Here is a 23,338-nt window from a genome sequence, read left to right as displayed (position 1 = left end):
CAGTCAATGGAGTGACTCCAGAGCGATTCACTGCATCCTAAGAATAGTGCCTGAGGTAAGTGGGGTGAATCACCCTGAGGAATTGCCTAGCTCTCTCTCTGAAGAGCTTTGCCAGATAGCTTTGATGACAAGCCTTTCTTTTAGGTGCTTAAAATTAGACGAGATGAATCCCATCTCAAAATGTTCAAGCTCACTGTCTTCCTAACACAGGGAAGAGCTGCAAACTGAATGAGCATGCAAACAGTCCCTAGTTTCAAGCGGCAGCCTTTATGCAACAGAATAGTAATGCTGCCTGGACTTCACAGGTAAGGTGGAAGGCGTCTGGAGCCCCAGCACGGAGCAGTCTGCATCCTTGCCCAGAGGGTGTGGTAAGAGGTGCAAGGCTGTGTTCCCCTCGCTTCTGCCAGGTGGTATGGTATGGCTGGCTCCAGCTCTGACAGCTGTTGGATTTGCAGTTTTCTCATATTTCTACTTGATGCACGTTCAGGTCTCAGTTCCCATTCAGCCTTACAACATACAAGCTGCTAAGAGTTGCTATATCCATGTTTTAGATCTGTAAAGCTTATGCTCTGAGTGCAGTGACAGACCCGAGGGCACACATGAAGCACTGCTGTGGGTATCGCACAGGCAGGTGTGACAGGCCAACAGTTTGGCCACACAATTTCCTGCAGGAAGGTCACCAAATGTCGACTCTTGGTGGGCCTGTTTCACCTAACACCCGGTGGATGAATCTGCTGAGGTGTTTCAGGCAGTTGAAACATAACTTTGAAAAAATTTTTTTAAAGGATTAATCTATCAACCTTCATAGAACGTTTGTTTTACATCAAGAACAAGATTTGTGGAAAAATTAAGTAAACCATGTTGAAATAAAGAGAAAGAAATGCTCTCAAGTATGAACCCATTATCTTTCTTCTCGGGTTACAGTCTTCCAATGAGTAAGGATGTATGACAGAGAAACCATCACCTGAATTAACTATATTCATGTCTAGTTTTGTCAATATTATTTTTCAAAGACCTGAGGATGGCAGATTTTAGATCGTTTTATGTACCACCGGTTAAATTCTTCTCCCATCAATATTAACACAGGTTTAAATCAGTGGCTTAAACTCCTCCTATTGCAGCATGCAAAGGTAATTTCTTCATAAACAATGGCACAACAAGAGGTGTTCTTGCAATGCCGTTCTGGGAAGAAACCTGGCTTGACAAAGCCATGGATAAAACCCTGCCTTTTTCCAAAGAACTGTCAGGACATTTCTGGTTATCTCATTGCAGTGTAGAGGTTAAAGTGCTGGTCTCTACAAAGGTTATCCAAAGTTTGAATAGTGGCTGATCAATTGATATCTGTTTACCCAGAAGGTCCCTACAGAGTTTCTATTTTTGGTAGTCTGTGTATTTGAGGACATAGGTCTTCAAAGGGATTTAGAAGAAAAAAAGAGACGCCAGAACTGTATCCTTAGCAGTGCTTCCACAACTGATGTGTTTCGTTGTTTCAGAGACGATGGGAAAGGCCTAGTGTCTTTCGTACAGCCCATGTCCGATGAGAAGTGTGTCTGACTCCGATCCCCCACATTCCGTCCCGTAGGAAAAGCAGACCTGCTTATTTTTAGCCTTCTCTCCAGCTGGTGATGCTGGCAGGACCTCTCTGTTTGCCATTCTATCAGTTTCCACCCTCTAAGCGAGAGCCCCTGCAGGGTGTTGGGGACCCCAGGATTGATATTAGGTGTACCCTACACACAATCATCTCAAAAGGGTCTCTGTGTGAACAAGAAGGGCTCTTGCCCTGTGGTGTAAGACAGCTATCTCCATGGGAGGCCGTGTCCCAGGGCCTCAGCAGCTCACTGCCAGAGGGCTCTCCTCACCCCCACCATTTTGTGCCTTGCTGCCTCCACCTGCAGCCAGGGGAACGACCATGTTTGTCCATGCAGAGTTGTCCACCCACACCTACCGGGGTCCTGCTTGCCCCTCTGCTTGGCCTATTTGGTTTACAGGGACTTCTGCCTGCCAAAGGCACCTTTGCCCACCTGATGCTCGTGCGCAGTGGGCCCAGTTGCTTGGCTTAAAGAAAGTCCCACCAGAAGGACAGGGAGGCCTGTGTGCTGGGCCTGTGTGAAGGTGAGATGCTGGAGGCTGGGGGCTGAGGGGAGGAGATGCCACATGACCCTTCAGTTAAGCCCGGAGAAGGCCACACTGAGAGGTCTTAAAATCTCCTCTTCCTTTTATAGCTTCGCAGCTCAGAAAAAAAGGATTTGTGTGAAGTTACTTGCACACAGCTTCACACGAGTCAAGCAGCTTGGGGAGAAAAAAACCTCCAACGCCAAGCACTCCCAAGCCTGTAAAAATATCACACCCACCTGTAGCTGCACAAAGATAGATTTATGAAGTTTTTCATATTCCCTGTGAGAAATGACCATCAAACTTTAGCAAGAAAGCAGAGGGGGAAACTGGGGGTGTGTTTGTCTGCAGATAGCAAAAATAGAATGACATTTTTGCTAACTATTTTTCCAGTCTGCCAAGAGGGATGTCTATACAACGTATGATACAGGCAAGAAAACTGCTGGTGTGTGGATTTCTGCAGATTATGAACAGCCAGTCTTAATTTCTTTCAAAACCTGATAATGGACAATGCACGATTCATGACCTGGGTAACCTTATTTTTAGATGTAGAGCTCTACGGCTGCAGAAGTGTTTGTGCTGCTCAACATGAGTTCAGGGACCAGAAACAAGATAAACTCAATGTCTCTTTAAAAGAATCGGCTTACTAACTGAGAAAAATTGCAACACTTTAGTTTGTTGGAGAACTAGCCTCACTTTTTATTAAACAGGCTAAAAATATGACACTAGCCTTTAAATCTGAGCTTCTTACAACAAGCTCTAAGGAACTGACAAGGATGCCATTATTAAAAATTATTTCAAGCCTCTGATACCTCAGTCAGAGGGTGTTATGTGACCACTATGAGCAAAATGTGGGCACATTTGGGGACACAATAGGAACAGGAACCTCTTTGTGCTTCCAGACTGGCTGCCTGACCTCCCAGGAGAACCTCTCCAAAGGCAAGATAGGGATAAGGCTTGAAGAAGTAAAACATCACATACCAGCAATGAGGGGAACAAGACAATGCTCAGAATCAGTCTTGCTCAGTCCCTGTCTCACTTCCTCATTCTCACGTTGGTTTTCACAGCTAGCTGCAGCCATGAAGCTTGTAAATGACTTCTGCCTATGAAGGGTGACGGCTGGCTTCATGGCAATCACTTTTTTGTTGTATCAAGGGACAGGACAAGGGGTAATGGAAAGAAGCTGGAACACAAAAAGTTCCATTTAAACATAAGAAAAAACTATTTTACTGTTCAGGTGAGGGAGCCCTGGCACAGGCTACCCAGGGAGAGTGTGGAATCTCCTTCTCTGGAGGTCTTCAAAACCTGCCTGGATGCGCTCCTACGTGACCTGATCTAGGTGAACCTGCTTCTGCAGGGGGGTTGGACCAGATGATCTCTAAAGTTCCCTTCCAACCTACCATTCTGTGATCCTGTGAAAACTCACACTGATTTCTGAAGAACCACGATTTCATCTGGGGTATAAAAGGCAGATCACACTCAGATCATCAATATCGTACTGCTTTTGCAAGGGTACAGGATGAGCAGAATCGTCATTTTGGCACTGTTTGACACAAGAATATTTTGGAGCTATAGAACTACTCTGTTCAGTTCAATATGTAGCATGGCTGAGAGCCAGGTGAAATGATTTGCTTCCCAGTTCCCTTTAATATCAGCATTTGGGTGTCATTTTCAGTCAGCCACATATAGACAGGGAAAGCCAGACAAGGATGCTGGTAAGAAGACATCTCAGTTCTTACTGAAGACTCGACAATTGAAAAGGAGTTTCAAAACAACCTTTATTCTGCTTGAAGACTTATTACAATTTTTAAAGCAATTTAAAAACAAGACATAGCTCCATCAACTCTATAGCTTGAACAAAATTTCAAGGAGGCATGTTGTCACTGTTGCGTTGTAATGGCATTTTACAACCCACTTTACCCTCTGCCTCCTCAAAGACTATTTTCAAACAAAGTAATCTTAATGTTTTAAAGACATTTAACAGAACAATAGCAGCATCTTGGGCAGCTAATGCAATCTCATCAGGACAAGTGCAACGTAATATTACTAACTCCCACAGCCCAGTTTAGTCTTCAACTGCACTAAATGCAACATAATTCTACACAAAATGTTGCACTTTGGAAACTTGTCCCACGGGAGGCATTGTGCTTGGAGCTGCCCATTTCTAAAGTGACCCCGAAAAAAAATACTATCAGGATTCACTTTCCCAACTTAATACCATGCATAGCAAAAGCACTGTGTGAAAATCGGCAGAAGTTTTCCCCGTTAGAAGCATCTGAATGTTTTCCCAAGCATTATTATTTCATTGCCAATTACAAGACAAAGCCATTTCTTCACTACGGAACAGTTGACATCAAATAGAAAATTTGAAGATTTGGGTTTACAGATTGCTTGACAAGATCTCTCAGATAACTGAACCATACAGACAAGCTTGCTTTTTTTTTTTTCCCTTTTTTTTTCTTTTTTTTTAAGAAAATATCCAACAACACAGAAATTCAGTTTTCTAACTGTATTTGGAAACATGCTGCACTCACAAAGGTCTAGTGTGCATGTGTTTGTGTCTTTAAATAAAGTTAATGATATCACTTACTGAATTCAGCAAAATGATCATGTCTGGTGAAAATGCACCTATACTGAGATCTATTCACACATAAACACAGCAGGTGTGCACACAACTGCACAGATACATATCCCCAAATCTGCACATTTGAACTTCAACTTAAGGAAACCAGCAACTCCTGATGTTTTTGTTTTGGTTCTCTGTGCTATGTCTCATACCTTTCAAAGGCCTTCTGAAAGTGCTGCTGCAGTGCAGCATAACTCAGGGATTTAAAAGAAAACAAAAAATTCCCCAAACAGAAACCCCCAACTTAACAAAACAAATGCCACCCTTGACTCATATTAAATGGAAAAAACAGATGTCAATAGATATACAGAAAAGCACCGTGTTTCTTCAGGTATATCCCCATGCTTCTTTTTTTTTTTTTTTTCTGTATATATTAGTCTGTTTGAGATCAAATCAAAACCGGAGTGAACAATATGGTACATTAAGGACAAACAACTCTGAGGTGAACAGGGCCTTTGGCAGAACTTAGCTCTGTGCATCAAAGAGCGAGGGAAATGCAGAAGCCACACAATGTGTAAGTACCAAAGAAAACCCACTAATGTCAATTTGAGGGCGTAAGTGATCCTTGCAAATTGCACAGACCCTGTGTAGGCAGAATATCCCCATAAGAAGCCCTAAGCACTCATCTTCACAACATAGTACTTATTTCTCACTGTTGCTTGTGCAAGAAAAGCAAGCGCCAAATTTGCAAACACACAATTGTTTTTTCTCTGCTACAACCACGGATGAAGAGAAGTTGCACAGCACAACAGGAACCAATGATATTGCATACTGGGCTGGGCATGCTAAGGATATGGCCCACTGGCATAGCAGAGGTTTTCTTAACATGAGGAAAATTAGATCCAAATGCCTTAACTACGATAAAATTTCTTGACAAATGCTACGTGAAACATCAATTCAGATTACATATATTTTGCTTATAGAGAAAGAAAATACAATTTTGCTCTTAAAATATTTAACATTCAAAATTAATATATGACCAAAGAATATTGTGGCTTGGTACAAATGTTAAATTGTTGTACACTGAACTAATTTGTAACTTCAAGCCCTGTAGTATGACTGGCATGCTAGAGTAATCGTTGATGCTTTCCATAGTCAAAACCAGTTATTAGTAAACCAAATTTACATGGTCCTACAGGCCTGAAAAGATTGTGGAATGAGGAAAGGAAGGGATGAAGACTTAACTTCTATTCATAAAAAATATTCAGAATAATTTTGTAAGTGGTGATTATCCTGAAAGATTAACGTTGGTTGAATCTTGTTTCCCGATATAAATTCTAGTGAGAAAATACATCCACAGGAAAGCAAAGACAACCCACAAAATTTAAAAAACCACAAAATCAAAATAAAATCAAAAGCCTTACAGACTCAGAAATGAAGGATAGTGTAAAAATTAAAAGATAATATAAAAACTACTGGAGATTGGCAAATTTCTTACTATTTCCAATAGCTCAATAAGCACTGCATACATTGAATTAAAACACGTTATCTCTAAACAGAGCAGCATTACGAGAGAACTTCACGGGTCTTACTTTTGACTGTGTATGCAACTCTACTTAATAGTAATGGGTCTTGCTTTGCACCTTGAGGGAAGAACAAATTGAAATGTTCACTTAGTCAAAAGTCTTCCAAGATTTCTCTGAACTTCCTTAACGATTTGCAACAGGTGAATTTCCTCAGTGGTCAGGACAATACATAACCACTGCAAGCCACTCTCGGTGAACTGTTCTAGAATTCCTCACAAGTTTGCTTTATTGGAATTCATGTATTTGTTTCCTTGAACTAAGCCATAATTCTGTAAGTCTCTGGTGACTGAAATTATAGAAGTGTTCACTTACATATTGCCTCAGCCTATAAGCTTACAGAGGTAAATCCAAAATGTTAAACATGATAGCCTAACAATTTTCAAAACAGACATTTTTCAGCCTCAGTTAGCTCTACATTGTATCCAAATGTTTTCAGCAAAAGTGGGAGCGCTTTTTTTTCACAATACAAATACTAAAAACAAACCTAGGCAAGAGATTAACTTCCTTCATATGAAACGAAAATACCTTTACATGCTGACAAAAGTTTTGCCACAGTAGGTCAAAAAAGTCATTTATTTACTACGAAGAGTGGACTCAATCTGAGATCCAAACTATCTACTCAGTAGCCAAATTTCCCCTCTTTTTTTCTGCAATCACTGTCAGAGAAGGATACACAATTTTTTGTCTTCCAAAGACAATCATGATGGAAGTTCAAAATGCTTCAAGAAGCAGAGTGTGGTACTGTACTCTAAAGATATCTCTGAACAATATTGCTGAAGTCAGTGATATTTTGTCACATTGTGTTTTTTTTTTTTAAATTTTATTTTTATTGAATAAAGCAGCTTTGAAGCTTATCAGGCACCGCCCAATGAAATATTTAGTCAAAAAACACAACCCCTTACGAACTTTTAAAACTTTGAGCTAGTAGCTCAATATTCTATACAAAGAAAATCGTAAAATATTTCATAGTTTTAATTCTGAAGCCAACTCTTCTGACTTCCTGTACAATTAAAAAAAAAAAGTCCTAAACAAACAACAAAATGAATAACAAAAAATAATCATCAGGAAAGATATCGTCAGGCAAAAGAAAGAAAGAAAAAAAGAGGACAAGGAAACACGAGAGAGAAAAAATAGCTTAACCTTTAGATATGCTTGAGAGAAGAGCACAGCCTAAAGAAAATTCAGTATTGCATAGCATGGTCTACGAATTCAGCTTTTAGCAAACAGAAGAAGGGAAAGAGAAGCAGTTTGGTATTGATAGTTTCCATCAATGATAGTTAGTCATCCAATACTATGTACATTATTATATACTGTATGCCATTTAAAGTCCTGTTTTCTTCAGTCTTAAATATATTCTTAAAACAGGATTTTTAAATGTCTAAACAAAACACTTCCTGGCACTTCCCTATTACAATTACTCTGAATAAACATACCGTAACTGAAGTCCTTTTAAAGTGTCCCTTAAAAATGAAAGTGCCATTCTGCTACATATCATTCACCAGAAACCAAAAAATCCACAATGCTGTGTGTTTGGATCCACTGAGTGCAGTAACACCAAATCCAAGCCAGGTTGTGACCGTGAAATTCCAATAACTGAATGACAAAGACCTCTTATACCTCGTGTCTCGAGAATCCAATGTTCTAGCTGGTAAAGCTTCAGAAGTGGTCGTAAACAAGCACCATGTGTTAAAGGCCTCTATGTCCCTGCAGGGAGATCAGGTTAGGATTTCTCTCTCCGTTGTGTTTTTCTTAATTAAAAAAAAAAAGCACTTCAGATTAGAGACATACATTCACAGCTCAATACTGTGGTCTCTCCCACTGCAGTTGTGAAGGAAAGCTCTAGTCCCATCTGAAGACAGATAGCTTTGATACTGCAGCTCAAATTCTTGAGTAAGGCTGAAAGGAGCCTTTTCTCTCCAGAGGCCTCAATGTTGTCAAATCTTTTACTTAGAAAACAACCAAGCAACCCAGAGTATTAGGATTTTCATCGCCTCTGCTGTGCATATACTGGGTAGGCTAGTGTGACATTGAGAGAGTCATTGTGCTGCACAAGTGATGTGTGCTGGTAATGTAGCACCAGTTCTTTGAGTGAGTTGTACAAGTTATATGGCTCTGCAAATCCATACCCAGTAGGTGTTTTGTTTATCACACAGTGCTTTACTTCTCCATCCACCCTAAAAGGAGACAAGAAACAACCAGTTTTTAGTTTTTCAGTATGGTAAATTTAAGATAGAAAATATGGTACTAGTAATAAATCTTAAGATGCTAGTTACTACACACAATTCCTGCCTTATGCAGTGGGATAATGGTAAAAGTCAAGGTTTAACCCAAACTCCCAACTGTTGCGTTAGCTCAGGAAGGCAGAAGCTAGGCTGGACTTAGCAGCTTCACAGAAAGCAGTGCAGCTATGCTTTAATTTCCCTTCTGTGTGACACTCATCTGTGGGAGTGGCACAGCTCTGAGCTGTGTAGGAAATGAAGCAGCATTAAAGATGGCCTCAGGACTTGTTGGTCTGCCTCTGAGCCCAAAGGTCCAGTGGGATCAATGCATACACAAATGCCTAGACAGGCAGCCCCTGGCTCAAGACAGGTGTCTCAAGCGCTGGTTACATCATTCACAAATTAGTGTACATACACAACAGAGCAGGCATAGCAGCCTTGTTTGCTGCTCTCTCGAACAAGGAATGTTCCATCTCGCTTTCCTCGCAGCAGATTCTCAGCTTGGCTTCTATTGATATTTCCCACATTCCACGTTCTCTCATCGTGATGGGGCAAGTCCTCATCATCTTCTACCATAGAGTATTGGCTGTTTAAATAGGACAAAATGTGTTTGTGAAAAAACAAAACAGAATAAAATCCATGAATTAAGTAGGCTAGATTTCACATTAAAAATTAAAAGTCACTGGCTACTAGGGTGCCTCCCTGGTAAAACTAGGCATGTAAGCCATGTAATACTGTACTGTTCAAACAACTGAATGAAAGTAAAATACAAGTTCTGGTTCTGGTTGACTCTTTTAAAAACACTCATGTAAGTCTGAAGGAGGATATAAAAGGATACTGAATTATCTTTAAGAATCTGTTGCAAGTACTTCAGTACTTTTACCTTGGCTCACTGTGTTGGTAAATAGCAAACCCAACAAAATCAATACTCTCTTGAGCCAGCTTCATTTCCAAAGACCAGAACGCTTGGGCAGCAGTGAAAAATCATGCACCGTATTAACTACAGCTGCTGCTTAGGAAAGCTGTGAGCAGTTGTACATGTAGACAGATTAATTATTTATAGGGGAGATGGCTTTGTGGAAAGAGTGGAACGGTAGAGTGCTCTCTCTCTCTCCTTATAACCAGATTATGAAAAGAGCATAGAATGCAGGGTCATCTCTATCAAAACTGCCACCAGTCATATTGCTGAATCAGAGTTTTGGAGTACCCTCTAAGATGAAGCCCATCATGAAAGAAGATGACTGTTTCAGCTGTCTGGACACCACTTTTGATACTCTGCAGTTCCAGGGCTCTCCACCACCCCCAGTAGCTTGCAGTGGTGGACCCTGCCTCTTCCGCTCAGCTTGCAATCAGTCTGTGTTTGTCTAATATATTTACTCTTTGTGTAATAGGTTTTTCCTAGATCAGTTTTTCCTGGTCTAAGAAAACACGACTTCTCAGGCATCCACAGTTCAGTCTTTCTGAAGATTCTCAAAGACATCAGGAGTCTTACATAGAGTTCAGCTTTCCAGAAAGAAGGATTCTTTTGTTTCAGATTACATTTTCTTTAGGTCCCTTATCCCATCGGACTCCTTTGTCCTACATAATATCCATATACATTCAACAGTGGATTATTTCCAACCAGCACCTAGAGAAAGCTATTCCTGTCTTTCCCAATGCTCATTACACTGTTTTTTAATGCATTACAGCTTTAGTACAAAAGTCATATTCTGAAAGTTTAATTTTTCAGTAGAAACCTGAGCACTTAACAGACTCGCTGGCAAGGAGAGTCACAGAGCATGAGAAAAGAAAGAGTCTCTTCAAACAATTTCACTTACTATTTTGATACTACAGCAAACCCATTGCCTGACATCGCTCTTTGTCTACTGTTTAGGTGTTGGGAGTACCACTGGAAACAGGTGCCTACATATTCTCCATCATATAATCTTTGAGCTGTGCTGAGTAAACAAGATGGCTTTAAAATGTGTATGCCATTTTTATCCCCTGCATCTACCAGCCCAGCCACAACACAGATACACAACTTCCAGGATATCAGTAGGGGACTGAATAAACCACAGCAAATTAAAATAGATGTGGACAAGGCTAGAATGTAAATCCACCAAACGGCCATCGGTCTGCTGCTTTTCCTGTATTGCAGCCAGGCAGTGGAAAGGGCACAAATAGCAAACTACACAGACAGAAAATGTTGATTCTGGTATTACTCAGACAACGTTTGTTTTCCTATTTGTTCATTCTTCACTGTTACTACAATTTTGATATTATTTTATGGCTTGCTTTTGGTTAAATTTGGTCTACATTCACACCACCCAGACGGCTTCTGCTTCTTTTCCCAGGAATGAAGTGAAAAATGCTCATTAGCTAAGTCCCTGTCAGGACCTATATTGAACTGAACTGCTTGAAATGACAGAACACTACCCTGTAATTTCCCAGAAAAATTAAACAGACCACAAAACCAGAGAAGAATTACTCTTCAGCACGTACAATGTTATCACCTCCAATAGCAATGTGATATATTGATGTGGGTACCACTATACCAGATAGGGCTACACTACCAACACTTGAAATTTGGAAAAACTCTGCCCAGGGCTCAGAGACGGGGACAACTTACACACCCCTATGCCATCTCTGTAAGGTACTGACATCTTGTGATCTACTTTTTGGTGGTAACAGTAATGATACAAGTTACATTCCAGTGCTTTGCTACAGTAACTTCATTGGGCATGTCTTTAAAGGATGGAGAGTAGAGTGAGACAGAGTCCTTTCTAATACTTGCATCATGTGGGCTGCATGTTTTAACAGTGTGAGTTGTTACTGGAGATCTAGGCTTGAGTTTTCCTCTGTGTGGTCCTGGAATTAAACATGCTCTATTGCCCTTCTGCATAGGGTGATTTGAAATACCAGAAACACTTAAATCTTTCCATACTCACTCTTCTGTGTTTTCATTTCCAAGCCATTCATTCAGCTTCTTTTGACGAACACCTTTTTGGGTCAGCCACCTGGAATATAATTGTAAATAAAATTAATTTTTAGACACGGAAGTTGGATATCAGTAAAAAATCCCCAAAAACGTAAATGAAAATTTGGTAATTCACAATGATACTCACATCAAGTACTGATCTCTTGTCTTCCTCAGCTGTATGAGGTCTGGCTTAATGCTGTTCATTCGCTTGTCTATCTCTCTGTACTCAGCTGCTTGCTTCTTTAAGTCCTCTTCTAATCTACGCCTGCTGTCCACAATTTCACTTATTCGAGACTTCAGTTTTTCATAGTTATGCATAATTCTAAATGGAACAATGTAATAGGTTACACTCGGATGGTGTCTTATTCATGAGTTTATAAACTGCTATTTAGCAGCGTAGACACTTTAAGAGAACGGAGTATCTCTCCAGATGTAGATAGACATTTCGCAAGTTCACATCTATCCCATTTGATGTTTCTTTATTTACAACTGAACAACTTTAAACTTGCCATCTTGCTTTAGTTTTATGTAGATCTATATACTTGGCACTGTTTTCTTCTCCAAAATCATACAATTTGAAATGCAAACGCAAATACTTACCTTTGTATTTCCTTCTCATTTCCCTCCCGTTTAAATTTTTCAATGTACTCCTTACTGTATCTTTCTTGCGTCTGACACTGCTCTTCAAATATTTTTATTGTTTCATTGAATGCTTCAATAGCTGTTCTTTTCATTTGAATTTCCTGAAAAAAAAATAATTGTTATTATCAGACAGATAAGATGACTTACTGCCTTGTATCACAGAAACACTTCAGTATACTTTGAAAGACGACTTCGACACCCCTCTGCCAGAATACATTCTGACTGCAGAGCCTTGTAACACAGAGAGAACAGGCCTGTGAAAAAGGCTTTCTACTATGAGGTTTCCCAAGAAATAACAACTGATAGACAAAGAGGTAGAGTTACAGTCTTTGCTTTGTATAAATAAGTTTTATTTGTGATGACTAGACTCTTACAGAAATGCACTTTGCCCTTTGTACCAACTACTGTCCTTAGAGGCACATCTGGCTTTCTGAAATAAAAGTGTAAGAGACTGGCCTGGATGGGTCTCAAGAGGTCATCTAGTACGTCCTCCTGCTCCTGCACAGCTAGTTGATAGCCAAGTCTTTTACGTCATTAATTCAACTTGCCTGCGCTTCTCTGTCTTTCTGCAGTTATTTTTAAGCACTTTTCCTGCGCATTTTAAGAGGCAGTCTAGACTCTGAGTCTGTAAAACCACACAAATTCACTGACACTTCAAGAATTGTCTAATAATTGATTAAGCTGAAAGGACAGAGGCAGCTTTTCATTACTGCACTGCCATCTCTCTACCCTGCATAGATGAAACATTAAAAAAGTAGTATAAAAACACGACACTTCCCTGCAAATGTGCCTTGAAAACCCTGACTCAACTTGATGAAGTCAGTATGCAGAAGAGTTGGTATGTCAAGATAGTTCTGCGCTTGCTTTGGATGCAGGTGGCAGACTTGGGCACAAGATGGGTTAGGTTACAAGTGATGACTCTTCAAACATGAGTAAACGATTTCCCTATACTGAGCAAGCACAGCAGATATGTTTCCTCTTTTGGGCCATGGTAGCCATGGCAGAAGTGAGGAGGAGGAGGAAGGAGGAAGATGATGGTATGAAATGGCAATAAGATTCTTCTAAATCTAGCTCACCTGAGATGTTCTTGTGTAGTCTTCATAGAGTCTGTCATATTCTCGGCTTTTTTCTTGGAACTGGGTATTATATTCATGTAATTTCTTTCCCACTGCTTCAATGCTATCCTCTTTTACAACTTGATCCTGGAATGGTTAGCAGAAGGAAAGATATTCCATAAAGAAACAATTATATTGCACAGATCTGCAGGACAAAGGTGCTTATAAAAGCCCAGACAGCTACATGGTGACTGCTATTTCATCAATATGGAGATACACTATATGCACAATATGCAAACTAGAAATGAATAACAAAAAGCAATTTTGCATCCCAAGTGCTCAGCTGCATACTGGAAAAGATGTATTTCACCATTAACGAGTGGGACGTTTATTAACATGAGTTTATTTCTGAGTAATGTATCTGCAGTACTTAAAAGTTTTAATTATTCATGTGCAAACTCTGGAGTTGGTTTTAAACAAAAATATCAATTTTTACACAGAGCTGAAGTTCTTCTTGATAAATGACAATCCAGTCTGCTGTAATTTATCTGTACTTAAGTGAAACATAAAGAAAGTAGACCAAATTACCTGCTGGTACTTTGATACTGGATACAGCAGCTTTACATCCAGTTTAGGATTATACTGGGCTAGCGATTCATTCCGGTAGTGGTTTATTAGCTCGACCACAGAGTTAAAAGTTAATGGGTCAGAAAAGCCGTATTTTCCATCTCGATGAAATATTTTTATTAACTTGTTATTTCCTCCTTTCCTGAAAAGAAAGTTTGTTGAAAAGTTAGGCATACCTCAAGAACCATTCTTAAAGAACACTGTGTTTGAAGTACTGCATTTTACTGTCCAGCACTGCAGCGTTAGCTCAACTAACCTTACCTTAGTGTAAGTGTGTAGTCCCCATGCATTTTGGTTGAAGCATCTCGTACCAAAAAGGTACCATCAGCAGTGTCCCGGAGCTTCTCATTTACTTCTTCTCTGAAAGGAAAGCAAAAGTAACCAGTCACTTCAGCCACCTCTGAGTCATTTAACCTCTCACTGTGCTGTAAATTCTTCTGTTTTAAAACAAGTGGGTTTTAGAAGCCTTTTTGATCTTCATATTAATAAATACAGTTATTCAATAGCTTATCTAACATTGCTAGAGAACAACTGGGATATAAAAATATTGTATTCTATGACCTCTCACCATTGGTCAAAATTTTATTAATGCAAAGGTCTTTCTGCTTGTTCATACAAGCCTGCATGACTGGAGCAGCCAATGTTGGTCTAATGTACCTATATATAGTACAGTTAAAAATGCTGCTAATATATGGCACCGTTAGTCTGTCGTGCCTATTGTTAAGCTTCTGGATAAAAGACGAGAAGAAAATACTTCATTTTTTGGTGTTATCCCTGCATGCTAGCATTTCATGCAGCTGCCTTAAAGCAACAGAACAATCATTTCACATACTATATTCTAACTGACTGCCAGTTAACTTTTAGTCATGTTTGGAATAAAAACAATCGTAATATGTTTGCATTGGAAAACTCATTTTTCTATACTTAAGCATAATACACATACACAAAATAGCACAGCAAGAACACAAAGCCCAACATAAGGAATATATATCTTGAGCTGATTTACCTTGAGATATCTCCCCAGTACCATTCAGCATCTTGTAAAGACATGTTGTTATTCATGCCGTTGTTAGTTACAGTACTAGGTTTTGGTGGCTTAGGAGGCAGTGCTGCAGACGGAAGGGGGGAAAAGTTGATTATAACTCATTGAAAATCTGACCACATATTCTTTCAAATTATACATTATTACATGAATGAGAAGTGAAAAAAGGCAAGTTACAAACCAGAGTTTTCTATCACCTACGGTCTTTAAAAAACATTAGGCGAATCAAGATATCTTACTGAAAACAACATAATCCATCAAGAAAGATGTACTGATTCAAATATTGTATTACTCTTGCAATAATATATTTTAGGCAAAAGATAACACTGTACTCATCTTCTCCTGCTGTGAAGAAAGCATTTGAGAAAAAAAAAATTCCGAAGTTTGCTTCTACCTCTTCCTCTATCTTCAGGTGAATTTTAACAATAAATAAATAAATCATTTAAATGTCTTCCTCCTATGTAACAATCTTGGAAGAATGCTGCAGCTTCCTCAACTAGAAGCTGAGAAATAAAAGATGCAAACCCACAGCAATACTGAATATTTCAAGAAGTGGGTTTTTGTGATCCTGAGCATTCTGTGCGACGATTTGCCAAAACCCATCCCACTTTAAGAAACCCATCTGTGGTCCAAATATCCCTTGTGTTAATCTTAGTATTCCACAGAATAAATTGCATTCCAAATGCCAGAACCGATTAAAAACCACATCCCCCTTTTCTCAATGTCAAAGCTGCACACGTATACCAACGGGTGCCAGAGAAGATACTGCAGCACTCCTGACTTAGTAGCAAGGGGGACTTCACTGGAATCAGGCTTAAAAATCAACCCAGCTCTTTTAGTTCCTCAGTATGTACATCTTTCCTTACAGACATCCCTGTATTTTATGAGCAGCTACAAAAGATGATGTTTCCAAAGTTACAAGGAATATCAAGATAAAATAATATGTTTATATGATATGAAAAATTTATGCGATATCAGGTATTCAGTTAATGTTGCTAGACTTTAAAATCTGTTTTTCCTCAGACAATCTAAAACAATGATTTGTAATCACTGTTTTAGGAAATAAAATTGTTACTACAACATCTCCTCTTAGTCACAGTGTGGAAAAGAGCAAAAATGACAAGAAAAGAAATATAAAATTTTAATGATAGAATAGCAGAGCTAGAACTGCATCTGACAGAATAAAATCAAAACAGAAGCAGGTTAATTCAGTAGAAATTCAATTAAATAAGCAGACAGATATTCCTACATGTTAAAATTCTAATTACTATAACCATGCACTAAATCACAGCTTAATTTTAATTTATGAAAAAGAGGAAAAGGAAAAACTATTTGTATCATTGACAAAGTAAAGAAATCCTACATATCCATTGAGAATCTTTCAGCAGCTACTGTAAAGACCAAAATGAATTAATTCTTCCATAATAAGACTGCAGTTTTACCTGGTGGATCCATTTCTATGTAAAACATCAAGTCTGTGCCACAATTTATATCTGTCTTAGGATATTCTATATCCAGTTCTTCCATATTCCAAACAGTATTGTACATTTGTAAGAGTTTCACTAAGTAAGCTCAAATACAAGAAAAGAGTCAGGCTCTCTTTGTAATGGTGTCTTGGAATTCATTTTAAAACCTACAAGGGGCTGCACTGTAACCTATTACATCATAATCCTCAGCCAATCATGTCAAAATAATGTCACCAGACCACTCCTGTTTCATCATTTTGTTCTACATTAATCTTAAAACAATTTCAGTTTCATAAAGAATCTACATTTAGCAGAACTGCAATATAAACCTAGTATTACAAACAAAAGGAGCGAGTGGACTCTCCTCGTCTGTGCTACCAGCTCGTTTTTCTGACTTTGCAGCATGGTACAGTCCAATCCTGGCAGGATGACAAAAGGCTGATATGCTGCAGCACGTAGCTCTTACACACACACAACACATGCACACTCACACACAGGGCAGCTCCGTTTAGAAGTAGGTCGATTGCATCTCAGTTGCATTCTCCTGCTCGGCTGCCTGAAGTTTACCATTCAAAAAGATTTAAAAGGCTTCTGTACCTACTGTACATATTAAAGATGCAGAAAGGAAAAGAGTGGGACCCTGTGTATGTAACCATTATACGCACATTTTGCATGTATGTCTGCACAGAGACATATGTATCCCCACACAATGAAACATAATTATGTTTTTAGATCATGTAGATTTCTATTATTTTAAAAGTCTGATGTGCTTGACATTATTACGTAAAATGTGCTTATGCAGAGCTGTCTTCCCCACTTAGAATTTTGCAATAAAATATAGTACTAATCGATCAAGATTAACTCATTTTGAAATCCAAAATCCAAATACCATAATCTTACATTCAGCAGACTTGCCTAAACCGTGGAAGAAAGTCGAAACTGAGCAAGAACTTCAAGAGTGGTTTTGCTGAACATAAAAAGCCAGTCTGTCAGGATACAAGATTTAGTCTGCCTTTTTGCACTGTTTCCCTACCCTATTCTCATTGAGATATTTATCAAGCTAATTGTTTTTAAAAACAAGAGTTCCTTGTCAGTGTCTCCTTCTTCACTTGATTTTATGTCATCAGTATCCTCCTATCATATAGAAATACTGGTTCTTAACTCCCCCCCATCACTGACAGTAACTCTCTCAGACCTCTTGGAACAAACATGCACAGAACAGACTATTAATTTCAGAGCAGAATGCTATGTAAAGCAACGTGAGTGCTTTATACCCGCTATAATCTATGTGGGCTGAAAACCAGATACCAAAAATAATCACAACAAAGAGTAGCTGTAGCAACTATCTATGCCTACATCGTAAGAAATCCTGGTGTAGCTGAAATGTGCTCTATCTCACTAACACTCGTAAAAAAAAATTATCACAGTATATATCCTTCATAAAAATTTCACACATACCCATTCTCCTCTGTGCCCCTCAGCAGCTTATCCCTTTTGAACAAGCATTAACATACAAGAACACATTCAGAGCACCAACAGCTACAAAAAAAATGCATGCTAGCTTGCTTTATACATTAACAAGCTTAAATTCATTCTGAAGTAGACTCTCCCCTCCCTGTTTAGGTAGACATGCTCCAAAGATTCCTTCCATTTCCAAAATGAAATAAGATACTTAAAATCATCCCAGACACAAGTCCAAACACTGAACTTGGAGGTTTAGCCCACCTGCTAGGCAAACAGTTGAGTTGCCAAGGTAATTATTTAAATTAAGTTATAAAGATTTCCTACAAAGACTACATTGCTGCATTTAGGTCTCATATGGGATCAGGAAAATTTTTTAATTCAATTGAATACAGGCTTTCAGGAAAAAATGCTTCTTCAGAGTTTCACTGGTGGCCAAATTTTGGACTGCCTACACTTGCATAATCAAGTTAGTGCTCATCTCAGACTAGCCTAGCTTGCAGGCAAGCAAAGACAGGGGGTAGATAGCTGATTCCTCATTCCCCATATAACCTGGAGGAGTACTGAGGTACTTGACTTTCATTCACACATCTTAAGACCATGAAAGCTCTACCTAGTAATCAGTTACAGTACAGTAATTCCACAAGATAACAAAGAAAATACACACAGAAATCCAAAATCAACTTACTTTGTAAATTATGCATCACAAATGCTCACCCTTGTAATGCAGCCTGAAAATACAATCCAATAACCTGAAAAATTAATTGGCTTCCTCTTAAAAAAACCTTCCTTAAAATCCAATCCTCCCCCAACTCCTTTTACTTGGAAGCCTCTCTGAAGCAATGAAGAAAAAAAGTTAAGAAAACCAGATTGCTCTGCTTTCCAACCAATGGTTTTCCATAAAAATCCCTAGAAGAGCTGTAAATCCAAGCCTTCTCTTTCTTCTTAACTGCTTAGAGCTCTGAGTGGTGCACAAGATATCCACTTATTCAGGTTCATCATTAAAAAGTGAACCTGACTTTAGTACTGTGGAAAAAAAAAAAACAAACCCAAACCACCACCCCCCTCAGTAGCTTGCATGTCTCTCACAGATAAAGATCTCAGTTTCATGATTAACTCGGGCAGGTTCAAATATTTGCTGAGCCAGGGATTTCAAGTGGGGGAGGGGGAGCCAGATTCGAAGTAAAAGTTGTCATCAGCTAACAAGTGGTCAATGCAGGGCTAACTTTCTCATTTTAGCTAAGTAAATGAGAAGACTATTGTAAGAGGCCTTAAAATAGTCTGTGTCACTAGCTCCTGAGTGCAGTACTAAAGTTGAGGAAAGCATCGTGAACAGCCACATACAGGAAGTGGCTAACTAACTGCAGAAAAAAAACCAAACCAGAATCAAAATCTGCCTTGAAAAGAGCTGCACCTCTCAGAGAGCAGCCCTGTGCAAGCAAAACAGCCTGCTTGCCAGAATATCATCACCTCCTACACATGCTGGATCACAAATACAGGTGCTGCATGAAGACCCCTATCATGACACTGTGAGGCATTCTATGCCTTTGCTATAAACCGAAAACAGTGTAAGAAACACCTGTCCATATACATGGCATTTTTCAGTACATCAGAATTATTCATTTCTTGGGCAGGAAGGCAGTAAAAGGGACTGTACAGAGAGGGTGCAGTTTAGGTCAAACATATTTTCCTTGCCTTAGTGTTTGGTGGAGAATAGACCTGCTAAAGAAACAGAGTAGCAGCTGAAGAGCCTGCTCCCTCTTTGCCCACAGAGGCTGGCTTCTTTGCCAGCTATGTTTTTACAATGAAATACGTTCAAAGTGAAAGAAGAAGCATACAACAATATTTAGTTCAGTGAAAGAAAGGAAAGGGATTAATACTTTCCTTCTATTTGTTGGAAACAGTGAGAACTTCTAGAAACTGTGTTTCTTGAGATCTGTTTGTGGTCCTTAGGGCTGTCAAGTGGCACTGAAAAGTTTTCACCTTCCAAACATTCCACCTGCCAAAGTCATCCTACAGTACAAAATACCACTTGTACTTAACAATGAAATCTCAAGTACAATTTCGATGTTTTGCAGTTGATTGATTAGCTTTACCTAAAACAATCACTTGCTTCTCCAGTTTTAGCCTTTGCCTACTTGAACAACTTTCAGTTCTATATAAAATTTAAAGCAGCACAGCAATAAAGGTACATCCTACTTCAGATGGAGAAGGTAACCTGCATCTCTGAACTAATCCAGCTTCTGACAGTAACTGATATGCCTCTTATTTATTGTTCAACTTACCGACGGGGTTGATAACACTCCTTAGTTTATAGGGCCACAATACAGAAGCATATTCTCAAAGGAGAAAAGACCATTTAAACCCAATTCACTGATTTGGTTACCATTTTAAAAAGCAACACACATTAAAAAAGATAAGGCTTTTTTTCTAAGTCCATTTTCTTTTTTTTTCTTTTGGATTCCAGTGCCCTGCACAAAAATGAGTTCCTGATCATCCTGCAGAACTGAGTCAAGCATCTCTTAAAAGCAAGATACTGGCTTGCAAACATCTGCATTTTCATACAGTTGCTTTATCTTAACTTTTATTTAAATTTTAATTTCAAAATCTTGAGTGGTCCCGGTCGCATCTACAGATTTGTATTTGCAAAAAGTCATCAGTCTACTATTTTTTTAAGTGTTCTGTAACACACGCAGTACACAAACTTACACACAGACACACACACGTATCAATCTATGAAAAACCAGGTCATACACTGTGAGAGCCGCGCGCTGCCGTGGCAGGCGATGAAGGCAGCGTGCGGCCAGCTCGGCTCCATTCCTCTGCTCTCCGCTCCGTTCCGCGCCGCGCCGCGCCGCGCCTCAGCGGGCGGAAGGCCCGGCCCGGATTCGTTTAGAGCGGGAGCCCTCTGCCGGGCGCGGCGCGGACGCGCAGCGGCTCTGACTCGCGGCACCGGCGCTGCGGGCGAACAGACTGGCTGGCTGACTGCTGCGGGCACTCCAGCCAAGCCCCTGCATGATACGGAAAAGGCCCGGCAAAGGACAGCGTTCCTACATGTCTGTTTGTGTCTCCATGACACTACTATCACTACTGAGGGCTGAGCCTGGCCACCAGTAGTCCAGGAGAGCCTCGTGTCCGATTTCAAGAGACAGAGGAGCAGCCTTTACACCCTTCTGCTCTGCCTGCCATGCTACCACACTTGCTAATATTTTCTGCAGCTAAAAGGCAAAGTGTCTGCACCTGATTCCATGCCCAGCAAGTGCACAGTTTTGTATACGGCTGTCTCTTTACCTTGCTTATTCTTAGTATGGCCGCGTCGGTAGTAAAACCTAACTTCCAGGCTTAAAACTGCAGTATTTCCCAGTTTGAGCCATTACTTACAATGTTATTTAGAAGGCTGAGAAACAAGAATAAACTGAGGTAGACAATCTAGATGAAGCAGCTCAGCTTGCATTATTGCACAGGCCAATGGAGCCTTCAACTCATCCATACAGGACAGCAGCTCCTTCCTGCTGCTGCAGTAGCTCTTCCTTTGCTCCTCACCAGCCCATCTGCCTGCAATGCCATCAGCACCCCACATCCGTTCCCACCCCATCTCCCTTCCTCTTTGCCTTCCTGTGATAAGACACGCCTTAATCTCACACACTCAAGTTGCTCCTTAACACCCCCTACCCTCAGAGGATCCAGATCTCTCTTAAATTACTCTTGGAATTCACCTCCCAAAGCTTTCATTCTCCCACCCTCTTCCATATGATCTGCCTTCCCAGCTACCACCTCCAAAACGACCTGCTGCCCCAAGCACTCACCCGGTCCCATGGACTGCTCTGGGACTTGCATCCAGGGCAGGCCTTTTCCAGATAAGACTGCCAGGAGCTTTTGAAAATTTACTGAAAAAAACATCCAGTCTTCTATACTCTAAATATATAGCCTAAATTTTCAATATTTACCTCTAAATGCACACATGCATTTACACTCTGTATGGCATGTGAGATTCTGTGAGACTATTAGTAACAATCTGCTACAATTAAGAGATTTTTCTCCTAGTAGCATAGCATATTTAGAGACATGCACTTTGTTTCAGACTGTAAAATTAGAATTACTCTATTAAAGCCTGTGTGGCTGTTCATCAAGTTAGGTTGTTAAAAGGGGATGCTAAATCACCAAGCTTGCCCACTAACACCATCTTTTGTATCTCCTACTCAAAGAATGAGATAGGAATCAGAAAATGGATCTGATTACCAATTATTGAAAACACCAATTATTGAAACTCAATATTTGAATTATTAGCAATTATTGAAAACACCACTTCTGCAATCTTACTTCTCCTGCAACATTACATTGTCTTCATCTACTACACACAGAGGCACAACAGGTATCTTAGCTTTAGTATTTTTAACTTTTGTGGAAGGCTAAGCACTACTCTTAATTCACCAACTAAAACACAGAGTTTGATGTTCAACACTATGACAGAGAAAAAAAAAAAAAAAGATCTGTCCAGAGTTGTTCTGTGATAACAAATTCAAGCAAAGGCTGAGAAGTAACTCCTGTCTTTGTGTTATGGTGCACAAAATGTCACTTTAGCTGTTAAGATGTCCAATTAAGATGCCCAATTTAAGACCTTAATTTTAAGACATATTAAGATACACGGTCCAATTGTCTACCTTCTATTGCTGTGAGGCAAGAAGGATATTTAGTGGGTGATAAGAAAAAATCCCACAGTCGTGCAAAGATCTCCTCCGAACTGAGATCAGTTACGTCCAACACTACATTTAATCTATGTACTGTGTAAGATACCACTAAAGCTTCATGCACAGATTGTTTTAGACAAAATGTTTTCTACCAGGACTGAGAATAACTGAAACAAAAAATAAAGAAGGAAGCTATCAGTCCAACTTGTGAAAAAGAGAAGAAAACTAGTAGGGCTAGCTTTCCTGTTATTGCTTAGTTGTCATTACATTCTTTTCAACAAGTGAGATTCTTTCTGCTTGAAACCTCAACTTCTGCGCTTTAAAAATTCTATTATGGATTGCAATTCTTAGAACACTAATACAATAAACAAATTATCTCCTCTAGCAATCTTTCTTTTATTACAATGCCTCTAAACAATTTTTATGGAAACCCAACCAACTACAAACAATCTTGAAGACGGTAATTCTGAAAAATGCACCTCGGAGTCTTCTACGAGAACTCTAAAAAAAGAGCACTTCAGACGATCAGGTCACTGTGGTGTCCTAATCACATAAAGTTACACAACAGTCTACCAAGACTCAACTTCTGGAAATTTTTCAGGCGCTTTAGAGGCCTAAGAGCTAACCATAGACTGCAAGCCTGAAAATTGGGATCTGAGGGTTTTTTCAGCATATTAATAGATGTGCAAATATTTTACCAAAAATATTCCACTGCCCAGGATGGACTTTGAAATGCACACAGAAGGAGTTCTATTTTTTTGACAGATCATCTGAAAAAACCCACCAGGAACTTCAAAATAAACTGAAGTGTTAAGAAATATTAATCAATGCAGACACAACGCTAAAACCAAGCAGATGAGGTTATAATCATTAAGGTAGAGTCAGCCTCTATAAATGTCTTGGATACAGCCACAT

At 39.5% G+C, this 23,338-nt stretch overlaps 1 protein-coding gene across 2 annotated transcripts in view; it reads right to left on the bottom strand.

Annotated features, from left to right (window-relative positions):
• Nucleotides 1-3,870: 3,870 nt before the first annotated feature.
• Nucleotides 3,871-23,338, bottom strand: part of PIK3R1 (phosphoinositide-3-kinase regulatory subunit 1) — a 60,700-nt gene continuing 41,232 nt past the window's right edge. For both annotated transcript variants that reach the window (XM_062017578.1, XM_062017579.1), the window contains exons 8-16: nt 14,773-14,875; nt 14,028-14,126; nt 13,728-13,908; nt 13,161-13,286; nt 12,043-12,185; nt 11,588-11,764; nt 11,411-11,479; nt 8,899-9,069; nt 3,871-8,438 (exon numbers count right to left, since the gene is read on the bottom strand). In XM_062017578.1, coding sequence (XP_061873562.1) covers nt 8,249-8,438; nt 8,899-9,069; nt 11,411-11,479; nt 11,588-11,764; nt 12,043-12,185; nt 13,161-13,286; nt 13,728-13,908; nt 14,028-14,126; nt 14,773-14,875 — 1,259 coding nt within the window. In that variant the 3' untranslated portion in view covers nt 3,871-8,248. The remainder of the gene's footprint in view (nt 8,439-8,898; nt 9,070-11,410; nt 11,480-11,587; nt 11,765-12,042; nt 12,186-13,160; nt 13,287-13,727; nt 13,909-14,027; nt 14,127-14,772; nt 14,876-23,338) is intronic.

Source organism: Colius striatus, chromosome Z (assembly GCF_028858725.1).
Source record: "Colius striatus isolate bColStr4 chromosome Z, bColStr4.1.hap1, whole genome shotgun sequence".
Taxonomy (NCBI): domain Eukaryota; kingdom Metazoa; phylum Chordata; class Aves; order Coliiformes; family Coliidae; genus Colius; species Colius striatus.
This window is presented reverse-complemented; position numbering and strand designations above follow the sequence as displayed.